The sequence below is a fragment of the Haemorhous mexicanus genome, chromosome 32, assembly GCF_027477595.1.
Source record: "Haemorhous mexicanus isolate bHaeMex1 chromosome 32, bHaeMex1.pri, whole genome shotgun sequence".
In the NCBI taxonomy this organism is placed as follows: Eukaryota; Metazoa; Chordata; class Aves; order Passeriformes; family Fringillidae; genus Haemorhous; species Haemorhous mexicanus.
The window spans coordinates 630,287-653,532 of NC_082372.1; the positions used below are offsets into that span (position 1 = coordinate 630,287).

Here is a 23,246-nt window from a genome sequence, read left to right on the forward strand (position 1 = left end):
GCGCCCTCAGCCCAGGGGCAGCACGGGCCGGACACGGCACGACCAACCCGCCTGAGCCCCCTGCCGCCCCCGAGGCCCGCAGCGAGCCCCGAGCCCCCGCACAACCCAGCGCGGCTCCCACCTGCGCTCCGGCCGCCTCCGAGCTCCGCCGCCGCCTCCTCGGACTCCGGCCGCTGCTGCCGCCGCTCACGGGCCCGCACAGACGCGCCACCAATGGCGCCGCTGCGCAGCCACGGCCGCCCTCAGCCCGGCACCGGGGCCCTGCTCCGCCCCGCTCCCACCAATCAGCGCGCCAGAACCGCGACTGACGGTACAACCGGCCAATCGCAGCCAGGGGCGGGCTCTGCACACGGCACAGCCCCGCCCCGCGCTCTCAGGGCCCCCCGGGCTGCGTGAGGGCGAAGCCGGAGCTGAGGACCAGCTCTGGAACGGGCCCGGGCCCGAGGGGGATGGAGCTGAAAACACAAACAAACTTCTCCGCGGCTCCCGCCACGGCTTTCCCGGCACTGCGGCTTCGGTGGCTCCGGCTCAGCGGGAAGCCCTGGAGCCTCACTTCTCCTACCCCTAATTAGGAGCATCAGTGCATCGCTTTGATTTCCCCCAAAAAGGGAAAACTGCCCCAAACCCCTGTGGGTAAGTGGGGGAGGGGAGAGATTTCTGGCAGAAGACTCCAAAAACTCAGAGCAGGATAATGAGAATTCACTGAAGACCCTTAAATCCAGCTTTCCCTCCCGCCTCCCTCCTTCCAGCTGCACCTCCTACCACGGCAGTGCCGGAGACAGGGAATGGGGCCATGCTCACTTCATCCCCTGGGGCTTCTCCCTCTGCTCGGGGACAGGAGTCGTTCCCCTGCTGCACCCTGGGCTCTCTCCCACCGGAGACTTCTCCAGGAACTTTTCCAGCCTGAGTCCATCCCATGGGGCACAGCCCCCCTCTAGCTGCTGCAGCGTGGGTCACTGTGCCCTGGGGTCAGTTCTGCCAGGACAGGCTGCTCCAGCGGGGCCCCTCTGGCCACGGGGTCACAGCCTCCTCTCAGGCATCCCCGTGCTCGAGCGCGGCTCCTCCAGGGACGTGCAGGGGGATCTCTGCAGCCCCATGGATCTGCAGGGGGATCTCTGCATCCCCATGGATGTGCAGGCAGATCTCTGCATCCCCATGGATCTGCAGGCAGATCTCTGCATCCCCATGGATCAGCAGGGGGATCTCTGTAACCCCATGGATCTGCAGGCGGATCTCAGCATTCTGCATCGCTGGATGCGGAGACACCAGTAATCAGCTGAGCTCTGACTGAAGTTCTCACATTCCCCACACCCTTCCCAGCACAGGGAGGGTTTTACCTCCTCACAGCTCCCTTGGCTGGTTGTTCAGCCCATCCTCCTGTGGGATCTTTGGGGCTTCTCCTCCACGTTGGATTCCTGCGCTGTGGAGCCATTCCAAATGGCCTCTTCCACGAGGTTCTGTGGCAGGGATTTGTTCTTCCTGGTCTCTGTCCTCAGCTCAGTGCCTGTGGGAGGAAGGACAAGGAGAGGAAGAGACAGGGAGAAGGGAAAAAGGAAAAGGCAGCAGGAAAGGAAGGAAGAAGAAGGAACAAGGGAGGAAGGAGATGGGAAAGGAACATGGATGGATGAGGACAGAAGGGGGAGAAGAAGGAGGGCGGAAAAGGAGAAGATGGGATTTGCTTCCATGCCAGAGGGAAGGGGAAGGAGATCCCCCCAGTCCATCCCTGGCAGGATGGTGATGGTAGTGAGGCTGTCCTGCAGCAATGCTGGGCTGAGAGATGGAGCAGCAGAGAGGGGAAAGGGGCAGTGACTTCCTCCTCATCTGCCTGGCTGTCCCAGTCTGGAGTGTCCTGGCGCTGCCGAGGCCCTTGGAGCATCTGCCACTCAGGAGCCCGAAGCTCACGGCTGCTTTATAAAGCTGACACAGCAGGCAGGGTGGGTCTGTGTGTGATCTCCAGCAGACTGGGTTTATTGGTACAGGAACAGGGTCCACGGACAAAGGGTGCAAGCTGAGGGCACCGGGGGTTTTTAAATGGGGTAGTGAGGGTGGAGCTGAGGGTCAGATTCCAATGGATATGGAGGAAAATGGGACAAAGGAGGGGTTAAGGGTCAGGTCAGCTAATGGGGAAACAGGGTGTCCTGGTTTAGGGCAAATTTGGGAGAGAATCCCCAAAAAGGGCTTCTCCAAAAAACAAACCCACACGCCCCTCCCCCAACCGGTTCGGGAAGAATTCCTCGGAGAGAAGTGGAAAGAACCTGTTTATTTGATAAGCACAGCACCCCCCAGCACACACAATGAACAATACCGGATGACACCACTCTTCCACTGCTCCGAAAAAGATGACAAATTTAGAAAAGTCTCTCCTGGGGGTTTGCTCTGTTATCAGTCCCTCTGGCGCTAAGGCAGCTGCTGCAGTCACAGGGTGTAAACTCTCTCTCCGTGTTCCAAATCCCAGTCCGGAGCAGTCAGCAGGTCCAACGGGGTGGGGGGAACAGTCCAGAAAGGAATTTGGACTGTTTAGCTAAATTAACTAATGGGGGGGGGAAAGAAAGCAAGAGCAAGCAAAGCAGAAGCGAAGCAGAAGCAAGAGCGAAAGCAAAAAGCAGCAACATGCACTGGTGCTATCTGGATGTCCCGCCGAGTGGCTGATAAGAGGCCAAAACAAAACCTTCACTCCACCAGTCTTAAAGGCACAGAACATAATATCCAGCATAAATTACACACACACGAATGGGGATAACAGTCACCCTAAGATATTCCACCCCTTATCCCAATATCGTCAAACAATTTCCTACTATCTCATGTCTATACAGTTTAGTGTACAGACAATGGCAATAACATAGCAAACGATATTTGCATATCACTCTCACCCCACAATCAGATCTCCCTGAGGTACACATCGTGTTGTTCCATCTCTCTGCATTACCCACCATGTGCAGCCTGGTCCCTGAGCAAAGACAACCCCACGGATGGGTTTGTCTGTACTCGAGGCAGAATTGATCCACACCGTCCTCCCTAACAGACCTCTGACATGTACCACTGGGACTTTATCTCCATCTATTATATTCAGGGACTCAGACTGGGCAGGACCTGCTCAATTAGTGGAACCTCGGGTGTTGACTAACCAGGTAGCCTTTGCTAAATGCTGCTCCCAATTTTTGAAGGATCCCCCACCCAAGGCTTTCAGCTGGGTTTTTAGTAGCCCGTTGTACCTGTCTACTTTCCCTGCAGCTGGTACATGGTAGGGGATATGGTAGACCCACTCAATGCCATGCTCCCTAGCCCAGGTGTTGATAAGGCTGTTCTTGAAATGAGTCCCATTGTCTGACTCAATCCTCTCAGGGGTTCCATGTCTCCACAGGACTTGCTTTTCAAGGCCCAGGATGGTGTTCCGGGCAGTAGCATGAGACACAGGGTAGGTTTCCAGCCATCCCGTGGTGGCTTCTACCATTGTGAGCACGTAGTGCTTGCCTTGGCGTGTCTGGGGCAGTGTGATGTAGTCGATCTGCCAGGCCTCCCCATACTTGTACTTCGACCACCGCCCACCATGCCACAGGGGCTTCACTCGCTTGGCTTTCTTGATGGCAGCACACGTCTCACAGTCATGGATAACCTGAGAAATACTGTCCATGGTTAGATCCACCCCTCGGTCTCGTGCCCACTTATAGGTGGCATCTCTACCCTGATGACCTGAGGCATCATGGGCCCCCCGAGCTAGGAATAACTCTCCCTTGTGTTCCCAATCTAGGTCTATCTTTGACACCTCTATCTTTGCAGCCTGGTCTACCTGCTCATTGCGTTGGTGCTCCTCATTAGCTCTGCTCTTGGGGACATGGGCATCTACATGGCGGACCTTCACAGGTAGCTTCCCTACCCTAGCAGCGATGTCTTTCCACTCATCAGCAGCCCAAATTGGTTTTCCCCTACACTGCCAATTGGCCTCTTTCCATCTCTCCAGCCATCCCCACAGAGCATTAGCTACCATCCACAAATCAGTGTAAAGGTAGAGCCTTGGCCATTTCTCTCTCTCAGCAATGTCCAGGGCCAGCTGAACAGCTTTGAGTTCAGCGAGTTGGCTCGATCCACTTTCTCCTTCGGTAGCTTGAGCGACCTGTCGTGTGGGGCTCCATACGGCTGCTTTCCACTTCCGGTTCATCCCTGCGATGCAACAGGAACCGTCAGTGAAAAGAGCATAGCGTGTTTCCTCTGGTGGCAGCTGGTTATATGGAGGAGCATCTTCAGCCCGTGTCGCTGGTTCTGGTTCATCATCTGTGACACCGAAATTCTCACCTTTGGGCCAATTTGTAATTATCTCCAAAATCCCAGGGCGATTCAGTTTACCTATACGGGTGCGCTGAGTGATAAGGGCAATCCACTTGCTCCATGTATTATCAGTGGCATGGTGAGTGGAAGGAACCTTGCCTTTGAACATCCACCCCAGCACTGGCAGTCGGGGTGCCAGGAGGAGTTGTGCTTCCGTGCCAATCACCTCTGAGGCAGCTTGGACTCCTTCATAGGCAGCCAAGATTTCTTTCTCGGTTGGAGTATAGTTGGTTTCGGACCCTCTGTAGCTTCGACTCCAAAATCCTAGTGGCCGACCCCAAGCCTCCCCAGGCACCTTCTGCCAAAGGCTCCAGGACAAGCCATGGTTTCCGGCTCCAGAGTAGAGCATATTCTTCACCTCTGGTCCTGTCCTGACTGGGCCAAGGGCAACTGCATGGGCAATTTCCTGCTTGATCTGGGCAAAAGCTTGTTGCTGCTCAGGGCCCCAGTGGAACTTGTTCTTCTTACGGGTGACCAGGTAAAGAGGGCTCACGATCTGACTGTACTCAGGAATGTGCATTCTCCAAAAGCCTATGGCACCTAGGAACGCTTGCATTTCCTTCTTATTGGTCGGTGGAGACATAGCTGTGATCTTGTTAATGACATCTGTAGGAATCTGACACCGTCCATCCTGCCACTTCACACCTAGGAACTGAATCTATCGAGCTGGTCCCTTTACTTTGCTCTTTTTAATGGCAAAACCAGCTCCCAGGAGGATTTGGATGATTTTTTGTCCTTTCTCAAACACTTGTGTGGCTGTGTTCCCCCACACAATGATGTCATCAATATACTGGAGGTGTTCTGGAGCCTCACCCTTTTCCAGTGCAGTTTGGATCAGTCCATGGCAGATGGTGGGACTGTGCTTCCACCCCTGGGGCAGTCGGTTCCAGGTGTACTGCACTCCTCTCCAGGTGAAAGCAAACTGAGGCCTGGATTCTGCTGCCAGAAGAATGGAGAAAAATGCATTGGCAATGTCAATAGTGGTGTACCACTTCGCTGCCTTGGACTCTAGCTCGTACTGGAGCTCTAATATGTCTGGCACGGCAGCGCTCAGTGGTGGAGTCACTTCATTCAATGCACGGTAGTCCGCCGTCAATCTCCATTCTCCTTCAGATTTACGCACAGGCCAAATGGGGCTGTTGAAGGGTGAGTGGGTCTTGCTGACCACCCCTTGGCTCTCCAGCTCTCGGATCATCTTATGGATGGGGATCACAGCATCTCGAGTGGTTCTATACTGCCGTCGATGCACTGTGGAAGTGGCAACTGGCACCTGTTGCTCTTCTCCCTTCAGAAGTCCTACTGCAGATGGATTCTCGGACAGTCCAGGCAAAGTATTCAATTGCTGGATGCCCTCTGTCACCACAGCTGCTATCCCAAATGCCCACCTGAGTCCTTTTGGGTCCTTGAAATACCCACTTCGAAGGTAATCTATGCCCAAAATACATGGGGCCTCGGGGCCAGTCACAATAGGGTGTTTCTTCCACTCATTTCCCGTCATGCTCACATCCGCTTCCACCAAAGTGATATCCTGGGATCCCCCTGTCATACCGGCAATAGAAACAGACTCTGTCCCCATATGTCTCGATGGGATTAATGTACATTGTGCACCAGTGTCAACCAAAGCTTTATACTCCTGTGGTTCCGATGTGCCAGGCCAGCAAATCCACACAGACCAGAAAACACGATTTTCCCTAGCCTCTACCCGGCTAGAGGCAGGGCCCCTCTAAGCTTGGTCATGCTTCTTTGCCTGGGCGTATGTCTTGGATGTTCCTTCAAGGGGATCAGACGTCATCATCATCATCATCATATCTGGCAGTTCAGCTACGGGCAACTGGAGCTGCTTCCCTTTTGGTGGAACTCCCTCTCTGAGCCCTGCCTTCCTTCAATTCACGTACCCGTCGTGCCAGAGCAGCAGTAGATTTCCCATCCCATCTCCTCATGTTCTCTCCACTATCACGCAGGAAGAACCACAGCTCAGCTCGTGGGGTGTACCTTCTCTCTCCATCTGGGGAACGTCTGTATTGGGCACTAGGACTTCGGATCTGTACTGCTGAGATTTGAAGAAGGTCTTCCTTAATCTCCTCTCTGAGCTTCTTGTGATTCTCCTCTATCTTATCCTCTAACTTCTGCAGACGTGTTTCCACTGCTGCGATTCTGGCATGTGTTGGGCCATGCACAGCGTCTGCATATGCTCGGAGCTTCTTTGCCATATCCAGCACGGTCTCATCCCTCTCATCCCGCTTCATTATGGCTAAGGCAGAAGCATATTCATGTGGCCCAAGTCGTACAAGTTTTCTCCACATCACAGACATGCATGGCACCAAGTCTGTGTTCCTAGTTGTTACGTCATCTGAGAAGACAATCTCTGCCACTGCTATTTCTCTCAAGCGTTGGATCCCTTGCTCTATGGACTTCCACTGGGTCTGCTGCATATAGAGATCGTCTGCACACAGGTATCTTTGTGCAACACTGTCCAAGACCCGTGCCCAGAGGCTGTGAGGATTAACCCCCCTCATCATTCCTTGGTCGATGACAGGATCATGTGACAGGGATCCCAAATGCGTGGCTTCAGTGCCATCCAGAATTGTGGCCTCACCTGCAGCATCCCAGAGACGGACTAACCAACTAATTATGCATTCATCAGGCCGCCGGGTGTAATCCTTCCTTAGGCCACGGAGGTCCTTCAGGGAAAAGGACGCCATATTGGCTTCTGATCTGGCACCTGCTGCTTTGACTTCTGATTTTACATCAGGAGGTGTGTCGGGGAAGGGAGACTCGGACACCAGGTGGCCATCAGCAAGTCTCAATTTATTATCATTATTCTCATGATTAAATATACTAGTTAATCAGCTCATACATATTGCAAAATCATAGCTCCTTATTGGTTAGGCTGCATTTTTCGTCATTGCGAGTTATCACTAACAACTTCTACATTCCTGTAGTTAAGTAACAATTTCTGTTTCGCGTTCGCATCTCTTTTTGCACATTCTTATAAAGCTTCTTTGTTCTCAAGGGAAACTTTGCTCTTGGAGCTACCCTTGGCCTAAATATCTCTCAGCACTATCAAGTCAGCCTGACCATGGCCCTTCTCTTCAAGCCAGCCCTGCACAAAACTCTCCACACTTCCCCCGTTTTCTTTTTGGGCAAGAAGGGTTGCATGTTTTTCAAAAAGGCTGTCTGTAAATGCTCTAATCCGTGCTAATATACACTGCAATATACAAGGCCCAAAAAGCAAAATACATATTATAATAAGCAAAGGTCCTGCAAACATCATAATTAAGCTCTTAAGCCAGCCAGCAATTCCTAAAGAGCTCAGCCAAGCGTCAAAAGGATTTGAATTAACAGTAAGTTTCTTCATGTTGTCGTGCAACAGTTGTAACTTTTTATGAATTGACTCTGAATGACTGGATAAGTTAAGGCAACACATGCCCTCAAAATCCTCGCACCCGTGTCCATGGGCCAAAAGCAAAAAATCTATTGCGGCACGATTTTGTAGTAGCTGATGTCTCACATTGTCGACATCAGTCACCAGTTCACCCAATATTTCAGAAGTAATATTAATTTGTTTTCCTGTCCAACAGGCCAATTTTTTCAATTGTGTGATTGCATGTGCTGCAGTTACTCCTGGTGTCAATAATGAGGCAATAATAGTTGTTGGTCTGTCCCACAGTTCTACCCCTATTAATGGCTGGCAGGGTAAATGCAAATCTCTTAGTATCTTGGGGGTGCAATTCAATGGTAAAAAAGCAATCCTTTAAGTCAATAATTAATAATGACCAATCTTGTGGAAGCATGGCAGGATTGGGAAGCCCAGGTTGTAGCGCCCCCATGGCTTCCATCTGTTCATTAACCGCTCGAAGGTCATGTAGTAGGCGATATTTCCCTGACTTCTTTTTAATCACAAAAATAGGAGTGTTCCATGGACTAGTGGATAGTTGTAAACGTCCTTGTTGAAATTGCTCCTCCACTAGTTTATGTGCTTGTAGCAAACTTTCCCTTTTTAAAGGCCATTGCTTAACCATTACAGGGGTATTTGTAGTCCATGTAAGTGGAATTGGGAAAGTCCAAGCAATGGCAATTACCCCAAAGGGTGCTCATTTGATAATACAACCCCAAGTTGTGTTAACACGTCTCTCCCAATTAAACAGTGTACTGTGGGTGGCAAGGTGACTATTGACAAAACTGTGACCAATTGTTGGTCCTCTATCGTCACCGTCAATGGAGGTGTTTTTCGGGCTAGGGTAAATCCTCCTATTCCTGTAACTGTATCCGTGGTATCCTTGGTAGGCCAGTCCTTCGGCCATTTATCCGGGGAGATAATGCTGGTATCCGCTCCTGTATCTAATAAGCCCCAAAGTTCAATTGTATTTCCTGCATGGGTTATTTTCACCTTCTTTTTGGGTCTGCTGTGCAAGTCCATTGTGAGCATTGCTAAACCAGAGAATCCAAAACCTTGGTTACCGCGAGGGGTCTGTTGCAATGGTTGCACTCCCCTATTAAGCTGTGGAAGTGGTATAAATTGTGCAATGCGTTGTCCTGCCTCAATCGTTAGCGGTGGAAAGGGAGTGTAAGCCATAATTTGTATTTGTCCTTGATAATCCGCATCAATCACACCGGGTAACACAAACAGTCCCATTATAGAAACCGAAGATCGTCCCAGCAACAGTCCTCCATAAGGTTGTCCTTCAATTTTTATAGGGCCATATATTCCAGTGGGGATTTTAGTGGGCCGTGTCGTCATCAGGGTGACTTTTACTGCTGCTGCCAAGTCGAGTCCCAAGCTCCCTGTTGTTGCTGGTTGAAGACAGGAGGTGGCGCTGATGTCACGGCAGCGACTTGTATCTGGGCGCGGCTGCCATTCGCGCTCCGCCGGGGGTTTCCCGACGGTCGGCGACGGCAGGCAGAGGTATTATGAGTGCCACTTTGACAGTTTTGGCACCATACCCCTGATGCTCGACAATTCCTCCTCGTATGACCTCCCCCTCCACATCGATAGCAGCGTGTAGAGGGCGGCCGGCGATCACCGGATGTTGCTGGAGCCACGGTGGAAGCACGGAGAGGAGCAAGAGCTGCAAGCACTTGTGACTGTGTGGATTCTGCCTGTTTCTGCAACCCTAGTCCTAGTTCCTTAATAGCACTAACTAAAAAAGCCTGCGAGCCCGTCGGTTGCAAAGCCATCCTCTCTAAAGCTTCCTCTATGGTCCAGTTGGCACCCAAAGTCGCTAACACCTTTTTAGTGGACTCATTGCTATTTTGCAAAGCACACTGTTTAAGTAATGCCCCGCGCATATACTCTGGCACCCCTGCTCTCTCAATAGCTGCAGCAGCTTTATCTATAAAACTTCCAAATGATTCCTCGCGTCCCTGCTTAATTCCCATATACATAGGTATTCCTGAGCTATCCTTCACTTGTTCCATAGCGAGCCGCACCAACCTCATCGCTTCTCTAACCTTATCTGGACCCATTATCATTTGGGCTTCGGTCCTTCGATAGTGCCCAACCCCCATTAATTCCTCCAGCGTAACTCCCTGTAACGGGTCTCCTGGTCCCCTCTGTATCGCTAAGGCTTCATTAACACGTCCGTGCCAGTGTGCATTAAATAACAACTGCTGATGTTGTGTAAATATCAATTTCACAATGCTCCGCAAGTCATTGGGAAGCAGCAACTGTGTATCAAACAAATAATCGAGCATTTGCTTAGCGGGCTCACTCTTAAATCCAAACTGACTAACTGTCTGCCGCAACTGAGCCAACAATTTCCAATCCAAGGGTGAGTACGTTCCCAATTGCACCGGCTGTCCCTGTTGGTCCACCCCCTGAGTGTACACCACGGGAAATGCCCATTCTCTTGCTGCATCTACCTCCGCCTCCTCTCCCGTTTCCAGCCCGTGCTTAGCCAGGGTATTCCATGCTTCCCTCCGCTGCCGAGCCATCTCCCCCCACAGGTCGCTAAGCGCCCCAGGGACAGGTTCTGGCTCCGAGGGGGTTGCCTTTGGAATGTCGCGCCCTGAGGTATTTATGGGCTGTAACAAAGTATCCGGACTCTCACTCGCGGGAGGCGCAGAGGGCTGCAAGCCGCTCAAATCCGGACATTTCTCGGGCCCCCCAGGGAGAGGTATCACGACTTGCGAAATGCCAGGTGCTCGAGGTTCACTGTCTGACCCATACTGAGCATTCCGTTTATGTGCCTCAACTGCCTCCCTAGCCGCTCTCTTTTCTGATTCTTGCTTCAACAGTGTATTATGCACTACTCTCCAGACCTTCCCTAGCTTTTTTGCCGTCTTATCGTCCTCCAAAACTGCGTCCCACAATACATCTCCTAACTTACGCCATTCTGTAAGCTCATGCACCGTGTGCGGATTTAAAAAACAACCTTTCGCATATCCCCAAGCTAACAGCCCCGGGAGTTCCTTTTTTAAATCTATTTCTTTTACCCCCCTCCTATCTAAGTGGTGAATAAATAAATCATATGCTGCTTGCCTGTCCATTGTATCGTCAGCGCTGTTGCAACTCTCCGGCTTCGGCAGCACGTATGGCCCAGGACCACCGCTGTAGCTCCTGGGGGTGTCTTCCCTACGTCGTTTGACACCGACCCGGTTGCGTCGGGCCCCAACGCTACTTCACCGACCGTGGCACGTTCTCCCCTGTTTTCTTTTTAAAAGCGACAGGGGCACGTCAGGGGTCACCATTTGTCGGAGAAGGGAGACTCGGACACCAGGTGGCCATCAGCAAGTCTCAATTTATTATCATTATTCTCATGATTAAATATACTAGTTAATCAGCTCATACATATTGCAAAATCATAGCTCCTTATTGGTTAGGCTGCATTTTTCGTCATTGCGAGTTATCACTAACAACTTCTACATTCCTGTAGTTAAGTAACAATTTCTGTTTCGCGTTCGCATCTCTTTTTGCACATTCTTATAAAGCTTCTTTGTTCTCAAGGGAAACTTTGCTCTTGGAGCTACCCTTGGCCTAAATATCTCTCAGCACTATCAAGTCAGCCTGACCATGGCCCTTCTCTTCAAGCCAGCCCTGCACAAAACTCTCCACAGAGGTGCTGAGGGTCCTTCTCCTGCATCATCATCATCATCATCCACTGGCCGATTGGTCTTGCCCGTGCATTTTCCACTTCTAGTGCTAGTAGCAACAGCCATTGGTTTAGCTGCTGGCTTGGGCTCACTATCTAGCTTGGCGGCTGTCTTTGAGCCTGGGCTGTTGGCTGCAGCCTGAGTGACCGGGATAGCTGCTGATTTATCTCCCTGCCCCCCTGCCTCTGTCTGCTGCCCAACCATATCTAGCAACGCGCGATAAGCATATGCCAAGGCCCAGCTCACTGCAATGATCTTTTTCTCCTTAGGGTCATCCTGGTACTTCTCTTTCAGATATTTCCCCACCTCAGCTGGGTTCTGAATTTGTTCATGGGGAAAGTCCCAGACTATAGGGTCAGAGAATTCCTTCAGGATTTGGCCCATATTCTCCCATTTCCCACACCACTTAGGATTTTCCACACTTGGGTCTATTCCTGAGTCAGGGATCTCATCAGCCCGTCTAGAAATCTCAGTCCTCATTCTAGAGATGCAGCAGACTATGTAGAGGAAGCTTACCAGATTGAGTACCAGAAAGATGGTCTCTTTAACATTCAGGGGAAACTGAACATTCTCCAATAGTGATGTAACGGATTCAGAAGAGAAGAAGGAAAGCAAAGGCTGAAAAGCCTCACCCCCTGCTCCTCCTCTAACCAGTTGGATGCATAACCATAACCATGAACCATTCACACCTGGAGCAGACCCCAACATGTTTATAAACTTCTTACAAGCTATTACCACCAAGCCCAGCAGGATAGCTATTCTGGTCACTGGCCATCTGCTGTAAAAGCTACGTATTAGGGACAATACAAGAGCTATTTCTGGATAAGAAAATAAACCCAGGGACCATAGAGGTATAAAGATCTCAAAAAACCCTAGGGACCAGAAATGCAGGCAAGCCTTCACCCCAATAGACATTATAAATTCAAAAAGCATGTCTATTAACTGCTTTATACTAACACAGAATAATGGTAACCAAAATGCACTCAAAACAGGGTTTTTCCACTCTCTCTCTCGAGCCCCACGCTCTGGGCGCCAAAATTTGTCCTGGTTTAGGGCAAATTTGGGAGAGAATCCCCAAAAAGGGCTTCTCCAAAAAACAAACCCACACGGCCCCTCCCCCAACCGGTTCGGGAAGAATTCCTCGGAGAGAAGTGGAAAGAACCTGTTTATTTGATAAGCACAGCACCCCCTAGCACACACAATGAACAATACCGGATGACACCACTCTTCCACTGCTCCGAAAAAGATGACAAATTTAGAAAAGTCTCTCCTGGGGGTTTGCTCTGTTATCAGTCCCTCTGGCGCTAAGGCAGCTGCTGCAGTCACAGGGTGTAAACTCTCTCTCCGTGTTCCAAATCCCAGTCCGGAGCAGTCAGCAGGTCCAACGGGGTGGGGGGAACAGTCCAGAAAGGAATTTGGACTGTTTAGCTAAATTAACTAATGGGGGGGGGAAAGAAAGCAAGAGCAAGCAAAGCAGAAGCGAAGCAGAAGCAAGAGCGAAAGCAAAAAGCAGCAACATGCACTGGTGCTATCTGGATGTCCCGCCGAGTGGCTGATAAGAGGCCAAAACAAAACCTTCACTCCACCAGTCTTAAAGGCACAGAACATAATATCCAGCATAAATTACACACACACGAATGGGGATAACAGTCACCCTAGGACACAGGGGCAGAGGAATGCAGTAAACTAGGGCCAGTGGAGGGACAGAGAGAGGAGAACATTCTAGGGACTAATGAGAGATGGGTAACAGGGGTTGAACTAGGGTAATTAGGCCAACGGGCCGAGGGGGTAACATAACTTTACATAAATCTGTATGTGCCTGCAAAGATCTATGGGAGAAGCAAGCTTCTCACCATAACCTTGAAATTGATTCTCCTTATTTGGGACCAGTCCGCCATGGTTGGGGAACTGAAACTCTGATGTTAAGTCCCTGAGCCTCCACACCAATGCATCTTCCTTTTCAGTACAGCCTTCTACTCTTCCTCCACCCAGACAAAGGTTAGGATTGACAAATCCTGGTTTGGGGGAGCAACAAGTGGTGAGCACCTTGTGTTTTGTGAGAAATGAGCCTCAGTCTTTAGAATTTTTAAAAGTTTAATAAGGGATAATAAGGAACAAATCAGTAACAGCGCTGGGTGCTTGGCAACAGCCATAGGCACACCGGTTACCCACAGCAACTCTTCTTACATACTTTTTCCATTGTACTGATAAAATATATACTCATAAAGATTATACATATTGAAACATTTTTTGGAACTAATTTACATGATCCAGTTATTTTTAAGTTGGTTCAACCCCTTTCCCGCTCTTTTAGCGTACGTGCAGGAATTGTGGATTGCGGTTTTGAGGGTTGTGTGTCACTTCCTCACAAGGGCCCCCTGTTCTGTGGTTTCAGCAGGTGACAGTTATTGACAGTGGAAGGGTCAGTGGCAGGGGCCCTCATCACATCCCTTCCTTAAATGTTATCTGACCAGGCTGACGGTTTTAGCTATTTCCACAAGTACTTTAAATTAGCTATTTCACAAATATCTGAGTCATTCCCATTATTGTCAGTTAGTTAGAAAAATAAAAGCATTAGTTATTATTTCACAACTACAGCTACTTCTGCAAAAGTTAACATTATAATGCACAACACATGGCATCCTCTTTAATGTTTTGCAAAAGCCAAAGCTATCATGTATGTTTTTCACATTGTCCACAAACTAAAATATCATCCATAAATGGTGTTCTGAGTATACAAGTTACACAAGGACCAGGGCATTGGCCACAAGAAGCTGAACAAAATATACTATAGTAAAAGCAGTGAAAAGTGACTACAAACTGTACTATATCAAAATTGTTGTGACACATTGCTCCAGGCAGCTGCGGCACAGCAGGAGAAGGAAGGGACAGGTCAAGGGAGTTGAGTTTTAAGAGAGTTTTTATTCAGAAAACTGCCAAAACACGCAAGAATCATAACAAACAGACTGTTCTAACTACCATAACTAACTAGCAGTGCTAACTACCATAAGTAACTAGTTGTCCTAACTACCATAACTAATTGTCCTAACTACTTTAACTAAAAGCTATCCTCAAGGGCTTCATCTCCTCCGCTGCTCCCTCAATTGCTTCGCTGCAGTGATTAGAGGGGTCAGGCTGGAGAGAGGCTTGGCTGATGACAAAAATGGGTGCTGCCCAAAGGATAAAAAAGAAAGAAATGAACTGTTACTTCCCAGAGTCAAGTTCCTCACAGGCTCTGTTGCAACAGGACAAAGGGAAATGGTTTGAAACTCAAGAGAGGGAAGCAGGCTCAGATTAGATGTAAGGGAGAATTTTTTACCCAGGAGAGTGGGGGAACACTGACAGAAGGTGCCCAGAAGTGTGGGAGGTGCCTCCTCCCTGGAAACCTCCAAGCTCCGGTCGGGCAGGGCTCGGAGCCCCCTTGACCTGCTTGAAGATGTCCCTGCTCGCTGTGGGGCACCAGGCCCAGCTGGCCTCAAAAGGAGCCTGCCAAGCCAAAGCAGGCGAGGATTCTGCTCGCTCTGCGTGTGGAAAGCAGCGAGGCTGGAGACTGTCGGAGGGGGCCCCACAAGAAAACCCCTCCCTCGCGCTGCTGCTTGCCCTGCAGCCCTTGGCATTCACCTGCAGCAGCTCCTGGGCAGCCCAGCGCCGCTCCTCATCCGGCTCCAGGCTGCACTCAAGGAAGTCCCGCAGCAGAGCCAACAGGCGCCGGGGCTCCTGCAGCTGCGGGGTCCCGTTCTGCCGGATCAGAGCGCGAGCCTGCAGGGAAAGCAAACTCAGCGCTCTGCCAGCTTCCTTCACACCCACACGGGCTCACATCCACCCCGGGTCCTCAGCCCCAGCTCCAGAGGCACTTTCCTCCCTGCCAGAGATGCTGTTCACAGCTCATTTTTCTATGCCAACCAAAAAACCCAAACCGTGGGGCTGCCACAGCCACTGCAACATCCAAATGATCTCGCCTTGAGAGCCAGTTTCATTGGCTGACTCTGTTAGTAGGAACCTCCATCATAAATAGCACATTTTGCTTCTCCAAATATGGACAGCAGCTTTACAGGCCATTTTCCAGAGTCAGTGTGGTCTGACTGTGTTATTCCAGAGGATTCTTACATCAAGTGCATCTCTGCAGTGCCACTGACACTCAAGTAAATGCATTCCTGATGCCCCATCCCAGAAACTGCCAAGCCAGAAACAGGAGGTTTGTGATGCTGAAAGCTCAGCTTTGGTGACATGGAGAAAGTAGCTTGGACTAGGAAAGAAATATGTTAGACTATGGGGATGTTAAACCATCATCTTCATGTTTTAGACAAGTTTCCCAGTGAGAAGGATTTGGGGGGATCATATTGCAAAACCTCTTTTAGAAACTCCTGCCGTAAACTTGTTGGGTTTGGGGGTGAGATTTGGAGTTGGTTTGGGATTTCTTTCAAGATAACATTAGAGCTGATGCATTTGCTTCACATTTTCAGGTCATCCTCACAGCCAGAAGAGCTGCAACAATGAAAAGCCCAAAGCAAATTGTTACTGGAGACTGCAGAATATTCATCTGTGTTCAGGCTGGAGTCCTCTGGGAATTCCCATGTGCAGAAACCTCCAGCTGCTGCTCCCAGGGCAGGGTCCCCCTGTGCCCACAGGCCTCTGCAACCACTGGAGAATTTGCCTCTTACCATGGCCCCCTTTCCCTGAAGTAAGGAGGTTCTCCTTCCACCATCTCGATGGTCACAATGCCAAAGGCCCAGATGTCCACCTTGGGGCCATAAGGAGATCTGGTCACAACTTCTGGGGCCATCCAGTGAGCAGTGCCCACCATGGAGCTGCGCCATTCCTGCTCAGGGCTGAGCTGAGCGCAGAGGCCCAAATCAGCTGAGGACAGAAACAAACCCTTTCAAAGGCAGCTGGAATGAGGAAACCAAGCACAAAGATTCCCCACTCTCAGTCTGAGAATGCAGTAGTGAAGTCAGCGGGAAAAAAGTCCTCAGGGCTGTAGCCAAGGAAAGATGGAACTGGACCCTTACAGAAACCCTCAGCTTTCATGCAGTGGCTTTTACTGATTCCCATGGAGCTTTAGATTCCCACTGCTGCCCCTCTGGAAGGGCCATAGCCAGAGCAAAGTCACTGCTGACACCCTGCTCCTCTCCTGAGCTCTCTGCAGGGGCAGCCGCTCTCAGCTGGCAGCAGGGCCCGGGCAGTGCCCCCAGCAGCCCCTGTGGGGCTCTGGCCTCACTGGGAAGCAGCCCCACAGCCGCAGCCCAGGAGCGCCGTGCCTGGCCGGGAACACCCACCCAGCCTGACAGAGCCGTCCATTCCCAGGAAGATGTTGGAGCTCTTCAGATTCCTGTGGATCACCCGGTTGGAATGGAGGAAATCCAGGCCCCGCAGACACTGAGAGAGAACAAGAAGCACCAGGGCAAAAACCAATGGCCAGAATATATCACACCAGAAAGGACAGTTCAGAATTCTGCCAGCAGCAGCTTTGCTGTGACAGGCCAGGAGTGCAGTGCACACAAGCTCTAGACAAATGGTGCAAGGCAAAGCTGAGAACAGCAAATCAAATCCAGAAAAGACAGAGAGTACCACAACAGCAGGAGAAAGAACAAGAACAGAGTAGAAGTGCAGTGATGCTGGCAGGCCGTTCACTGCAGAGGCTCTTTCTTCTCCAGCTCATGAAAACAATACAGAAACAAAGCCCTGAGCATGGAGCCACTCCTGTTCTCATGCCTGTTTGGAAGGACCCTCGTGTCCCAGCCATGGGAGTGACAAGCAGGATCCCTCACCTCCCGACTGACAGCTGCCATCTTGTAACCGACATGTTTTATGAAAAATCCTTTCCTTAAGATTTTTCCCTCCTGAGAAGCTGAGGCCTCAGGAACAAACTGTAAACAATTCTTATTTGCTGCTGTGGAATGCAACAGGGAGAACCTGTGACTGGTCTCATCTGGTTGTTTGGAATTAAGGGCCAACCACAGATCACCTGCGCAGACTGTCTAGGTGAGAGACAAGCCTTTGTTATTCATTCCTTTTCTATTCTTAGCTTAACCTTCTGATGAAATCCTTTCTCTTCTGTTCTTTTAGTATAGTTTTAATATATTTTCTATCATAAAATAATAAACCTAGCTTGCTGATACATGGAGTCAACTTTCTTGTCTCTTCCCTCATCCTGGGACCCTTGTGGACAATACTACACCATCTCTCCTTCAGCCATGCGTGTCTGTCTGACAACATCCTGCAAAGTTCCTCCACCCATGTATTCCATCACCAGCCAGAGATCTCCATCAACAAGGAAGCTGGAAGAGGAAAACAATGGCATGGAGATGAATGGGCAGTGCTCAATTCCCCCATGGAAAAGCCTGGAATGGAGTTTTGTTTCCAGGTCACTTGTCAGTGAGGACAGAATCAGATGGAGAGACATTCCTTCACAGCTGCCCAGCCCTTGGAATCTGCACAGTCTAAAGGAGAAGGAGACACCTGTGAGAAAGGAGAGGCCTTAGATGGCAAGCAGGTGAAAAATGCAGTTTAGCAACAGCCCAGATCACTGTGGAACCACAACACTTGCCCCCAGCTGGTTCAGCTTCTGAACTCATCAGTTCCACCATTCCCTCCAGAACAAGGCAACACAACTGCCAGGGTTATCCAGGGGAGGAGGCCGTGCAGCACTTGGGACAAAAGCAGTCAGAAAACCTTTCAGAAAGTCCCTTCAGAAACAGGCAAGGCCAGTGAAAAATGAGGCATTTCTGGAAACAAGAACCTGGTCTGCCTGGCATCTGTGGCAATGGAAATGGATTGGGAAGAAGAAGGCAAGGGAAATAATTTCTGCTGTGGTTCATCAGCACTTGTTGAAAGACACAGCAAACGGGGTCAACTTGAAGGAAAAACCAAAGCAAAGCAACAAAAGCACACGGAGGGAGTGAACTGCCAGGCTGTTGTTTGGGGAAGATGTGGCTGGGTCAGGCATTTGCAAAACAGGCTACAGACTAGGGATGCCAGGAAAGGTTAACGCATGGCACCGGCACAGGATAAAAGCTGAAGCACTCACCTGTCCAAAGAGTTGACAATGTTAGGGTTCTTCTTGTCCTTCAGGAGCAGGATCTCATTCACAGCTCGTTCCCTGTTCTGCCCTCAGAGACTCATTTTCTTTATGGCCACCTGAAGGGACATTGCAGCCCTTTAACTGCAGGAGTCTGTGGCAGGAGGCCACAGCAAACATGGAGCGAGTATTTTTGGAGCGATGGAGCCAGGCTGTGCCAAACTGCCTTGGGATGGGACACCAGAGCTCAGCAAGTGCCATTCCCATAGCCCATTGCTCTGCCAGCTGGGGGCTGCTTGCAGGACACATGGCCAGAGACATTTGGCCTTGCCAGCTCTGCAGAAATGGTCCCTCAGCTGTCAGCCTCAAAGCTCTAACAACATTTTCTGCACCTACAGTCTTCTCAAATGGCCTCAACACTCTCATTATTATTATTCAAACCCATTTTGCAAGCAGGAGGTGATTCTGGTTCAGTGAAAACAGAGCAAAACAGCCAGGAACCCTTTAGCAAGTCTATGGGATTTGGTCATGATTTCAGATCCAACTGCTCTGTTTGGGATTGCACAACAAAGCAAACATGCACATCGATTGCTCACGTGATCCCTGTCACAGCCTGTCACTGACACCAGACCCAAACACACCTGCAGGGTTTGGGAGAGAGCTTTGCCCTGGACATCCATCTTCTCATTTCCCTCCCTTACCCTCTGTGAACTGCTGATATAGGACTAAAACTCCAAATTGAGCCCAAGCAGGATCTCTCCCTAATTAGGCCTTGAGGTACCCTTTGAAGATGAAAGGCAGGATGGAAAAACTGCTAAGTATTGTTCCTGTCTGAGGCTGGGATGAAGATAAATTGGGCCTCAGTCTCCAGCAGCTGATGCATTCACACTTTTAGATATGAAGACCAAGCCAGCGTGTCCTGCTCTGACAGACACCGCTGCTCTCCTTGCATTCCTTTGGCACTTCAGAAGGACCAAGTCTGCCCCAGCTGTGCTCTGCAGGCTGACACTGCTCTGCCTTCAGAGGAGCAGCCTAGGCAGGAAAGCTCTGCTGGCCCCCAAAGCTGCAGCCACAGCTCCCAGCAGAGGGGAAAGCCCTGGAGAGCTGCCAGGCGTGCTGGGCGTTTTGACACTGACCTCTCCTCCAGTGGCCCTGTCCAGTCCTTTGTAAACGGTTCCGAAAGCCCTGGAGACAAAACAGCAGAGAAGAAAGAAGCAGCGCTTTAGGCCCTGACAGTGAAAGCCAGCCCAGACAGGAGATCTCTGCTGCCTGCAGCCTTCACAAACACCTGGGTGCATCGACCCTTCCAACAACAGCGCAGCAGCCACCAGCCCTCTGCCCTGCAAGGTGTGCAAGAGAAAACTGAGACCCAGCACGAAGGAACTGGGCTGGAGAAAATCCCAAATGTCCACCCTGAATTGCTTTAGTTCAAAACCTGAGGTGGGGGGTGGGTGTGTAAAGAACTGGAAAAGAATGCATTTCATCCTTTTCCATTTCCTGCCTAAGACCTGCAGGTTCCACAAGGGCCCTGCCATCAGGCAGGTGATGCATTTTCCCCCAGAGTGCATCAGCTCTGTGTCTGTTACTGAATGGATGGGGTCTGCTACCTGTGCTAGAATAGAGCCCTTATTACTTCATCTCTGGTTTCTGTTTCTAAACCATTGGGTTGATCATTCTGACCCGTGGATATTTTTCAAAGGAAAATATTTGAAAGAAATCTTCTTGAGAACTCTTTTCTGACAGTCACCAGATGGTGAGTTGCTCTTTTAAGCAATCCAATTCCAGGGACAGAAGATCTTCCAGGTCCTGCTCCTTGCTGCAGGCAGGACACTGCCAGCCTCATGGTGCTCTGACGATGGCTCCTGACCACAGTTATGAATTCTGATCAGGACTGAGAGACAGCAGGATGGTAGCCCAGTGTCTGAAGGTGTTTGGAGCTCTCCTGACTTCTCACTTGATCCTGCCCCAGCACAACACTTGGCCCTGCTTGTGCAGAAGTAGCTGCTGTGCCCTTACCCTTGGCCAATCTGCTCCAGCTCCAGGTATTTCTTGGCAGGCTCCGCCTCGCTCACGGTGTTCCCTGAAAGAAACTGACGGAGTCGACGGGAGACAAGCACATCCGATGATGATCAACAAGTCTCAGTTTATTGATTTAACATGCGTGCTCTTATAACAGTGATAATAAGGCTCATACATATTGCAAAACTAAAGCTCACTATTGGTTCGCTATAAAAGGTCAGCTCAACCTTTGCTATCACATACTCAGGATGCCTATGTTTTCTCCCCTCATTAGCTAGTCTCTGCTTCTGCATCCCGTTATCGTATAACTTCCTGCTCAAGGACACTGTGGCCCTGCCCAAGGCCCCCCGCCAAAGGCCCATTGCTTTACCAGCTGTATTTTATCATGTCCCTTCTCTTCAAGCCACGTCTCCACAAAACTCTCCACAAGAAACCACGTGGAAGACGCTCCCTCCCAGAGCGAGACCCCGCCCTGCAGCAGAGCCAGAACGCAGCCCCACTCCCTGGGGCCGTGAGCCCCTTGGTCTCAGCTGGGGAAGGACAAGAAATGGCTCGGTGACATTCAGCTGCAGAGCAACCCTGGGTGCAGCTGATGCCGAGACACACACACAGCGCCCTGCTCGGGCACCCAGGAACAGAGCAGACGTACTCAGCTGCATCAGGCACCACTCCCCTCTCCCCTCTGGCTGCAGGGCTGTGCTGCTGTCAGAATGTTCAGCCCAGGATCCCACAGTGGAGGGAGGTTCACTGTCCTCTTCCCAAGCAGAGGGAAGTTCTCCATCCTCTTCCCAAAATTCTGCAGCTTCTCCATCCTCTTCCCAAAACTCTGCAGGTTCTCCATTATCTTTCCAAGCCAGGGGAGGTTCACTGTCCACTTCCCATGCTGGGAGATGTTCAGTCTCCTCTTCCCAAGGCACAGGATGTTCTCCATCCTCATTCCACACCGGGAGATGTTCTCTCTCCTCCTCCCACACGGGGAGATGTCCATTGTCCTTATCCCACACTGGGAGATGTCCATCGTCCTCGTCCCACACTTTGGGAGCTTGGCCATCCTCGTCCCACACCAGGGGACATCCACCATCCTCGTCCCACACTGGGAGATGTCCACTGTCCTTGTCCCACACCTCGGAAGCCTCGCCGTTGCATTCCCACACCATGGGATGTTCGCCCTTGTCCCCCAGAACAGTGGGAAGCTCACTGCTGTCTTCCTCCTCTTTGGAGGCAGAGGGAGCCCCAGGAGGTGCTGGTGCTGCTTTTGGGCCCTGTGGACAGACGGCAGTGTGAGGGACGGGACGTTCTATCTCAGTTATCACCTTATATATCCTCAGCTGCACATCCAGCTGCACTAAGCAGAAATTGGGTTTGGAGCTGTTCCAACTAACAATGGGCTAAAGTCGACATTGCCACTTATTGCTGGGAATTCAATATTCCACCATGGCTAAAGCCAGCCAGCAAAGCCAGACCTGCAGCTCTTCTAAAACTCTTCAGCAGAAAAGGAGAAAAGGAGAAAACTGACTGGGATCCCACTGCTGCTGCTGCTGCTGCTGCTGCAAAGACACTGACAGGAACTTTCCTTCAGCCTCCCAGGCTGGCACTTGGCTGCCACATGCCGAGCTCACAACTTTCTGCACAATTCCAAACACCAAAGGTTCCTTTCCCACTCACCGAAGGAGGAGCTGCCTGGGATCCACAGAAGAAGTGCCCTGAAATGGGAGAGGGAACATGAACCAGAAGCTGTTAGGAGAAAAACTGCCCATGGTGGGAAATGCCACAGAGCAAGGCAACCCCAAGAGAGCATTTTGCTTTCACACATCCCTCCAGGAGCCACAGTCCCTTCCCACAGCAAGCAAGAGAACAGCACAAAATACTGAGCTGGGTCAGTTCTTGGCTGGAGAAGCAAACGGAGGGAGTTCCAGGCTCTGCTGGCATAGACTCCCTGCCTGAGGGAACAGAACTCCCCAGGGCTCATTGCAAATGCTGTGCACGTCCCGGTGGCTGCAGACACCCCCTTTTTCAGCTGCAACTGCTGGCAGCAGCTCTCCCAAATCAATGGTGTCTTCATGGCAATTTGGTTCCAAAGTCAACTCAGCTCCAGAGGAAGAACAGAAAGCACACAGCAAGGCCAAAGCCACAGATGCTGCACCAAGGGAAAGCCTCGACTTATGTGCCAAGTGGGTTAAAAAATACCCCGAATAAGCCACCGAGTAGAGAGTGCAAACTGCAGCAGCCACGTGCTGGATCATTTTGGCTGCGCTGCACACGTCTGCAGCCTGTAGCCCTGCGAGCACAGAAGGACACCCGTCAGGGCTGGGCTGGCTGCTGACAATGCCTCGGGCACGAGGATCCTCCGGCAGCGAGCCCAGAGCCACTCTGGGCACTGAGGCCTCCGTGTCCCACAGCAACGGGAGCACCACGGGGACGTGGCACTGCTCCTGTGACACCACAGCAGCAGCTCACGCAGAAACCGCCTGGAAGGTTCTCCTGTGTCACAAAGGAGCACAAAGAACCCTCCCAGGGCACAGCCTATTGCCCAAAGGATGCCAGAGGAACTTGGAAAATGCAGCACACAAGGACACCCCATAGCTCAGCCTGAACACTGAGGAGGAACAAGGACGGCACCAAACCAAAGGAAATGTGACCTTTAGTCACTGATACTTCTGACTAAAAGCAGCAAGCCTTGTTCTATCTGGGATCTTTGTTCTAGTTCTAAAAACAAGCAAGGCTCTCCAGTATAAATACACAGAAGGCAGGAACTAGGGAGCAGGTGGGATTAGGAAGGAGGAGGAGGAGGGAC

The 23,246-nt window shown here is 50.9% G+C and overlaps 1 protein-coding gene and 1 pseudogene across 1 annotated transcript; both read right to left on the minus strand.

Annotated features, from left to right (window-relative positions):
• Positions 1-23,246, minus strand: part of LOC132340525 (zinc finger protein OZF-like) — a 151,250-nt pseudogene that overhangs the window by 23,797 nt on the left and 104,207 nt on the right.
• LOC132340584 (LWamide neuropeptides-like) lies at positions 20,557-22,657 on the minus strand. Its single transcript, XM_059871657.1, has one exon. It carries the CDS (start codon positions 21,607-21,609, stop codon positions 20,851-20,853), a length of 759 nt encoding a protein of 252 aa, XP_059727640.1. The 5' UTR covers positions 21,610-22,657; the 3' UTR covers positions 20,557-20,850.

Excerpts from the sequence above, each read along its gene's own strand:
- LOC132340584 (XM_059871657.1), bottom strand. The coding sequence starts at position 21,609 with ATGGTGTGGGAATGCAACGGCGAGGCTTCCGAGGTGTGGGACAAGGAC.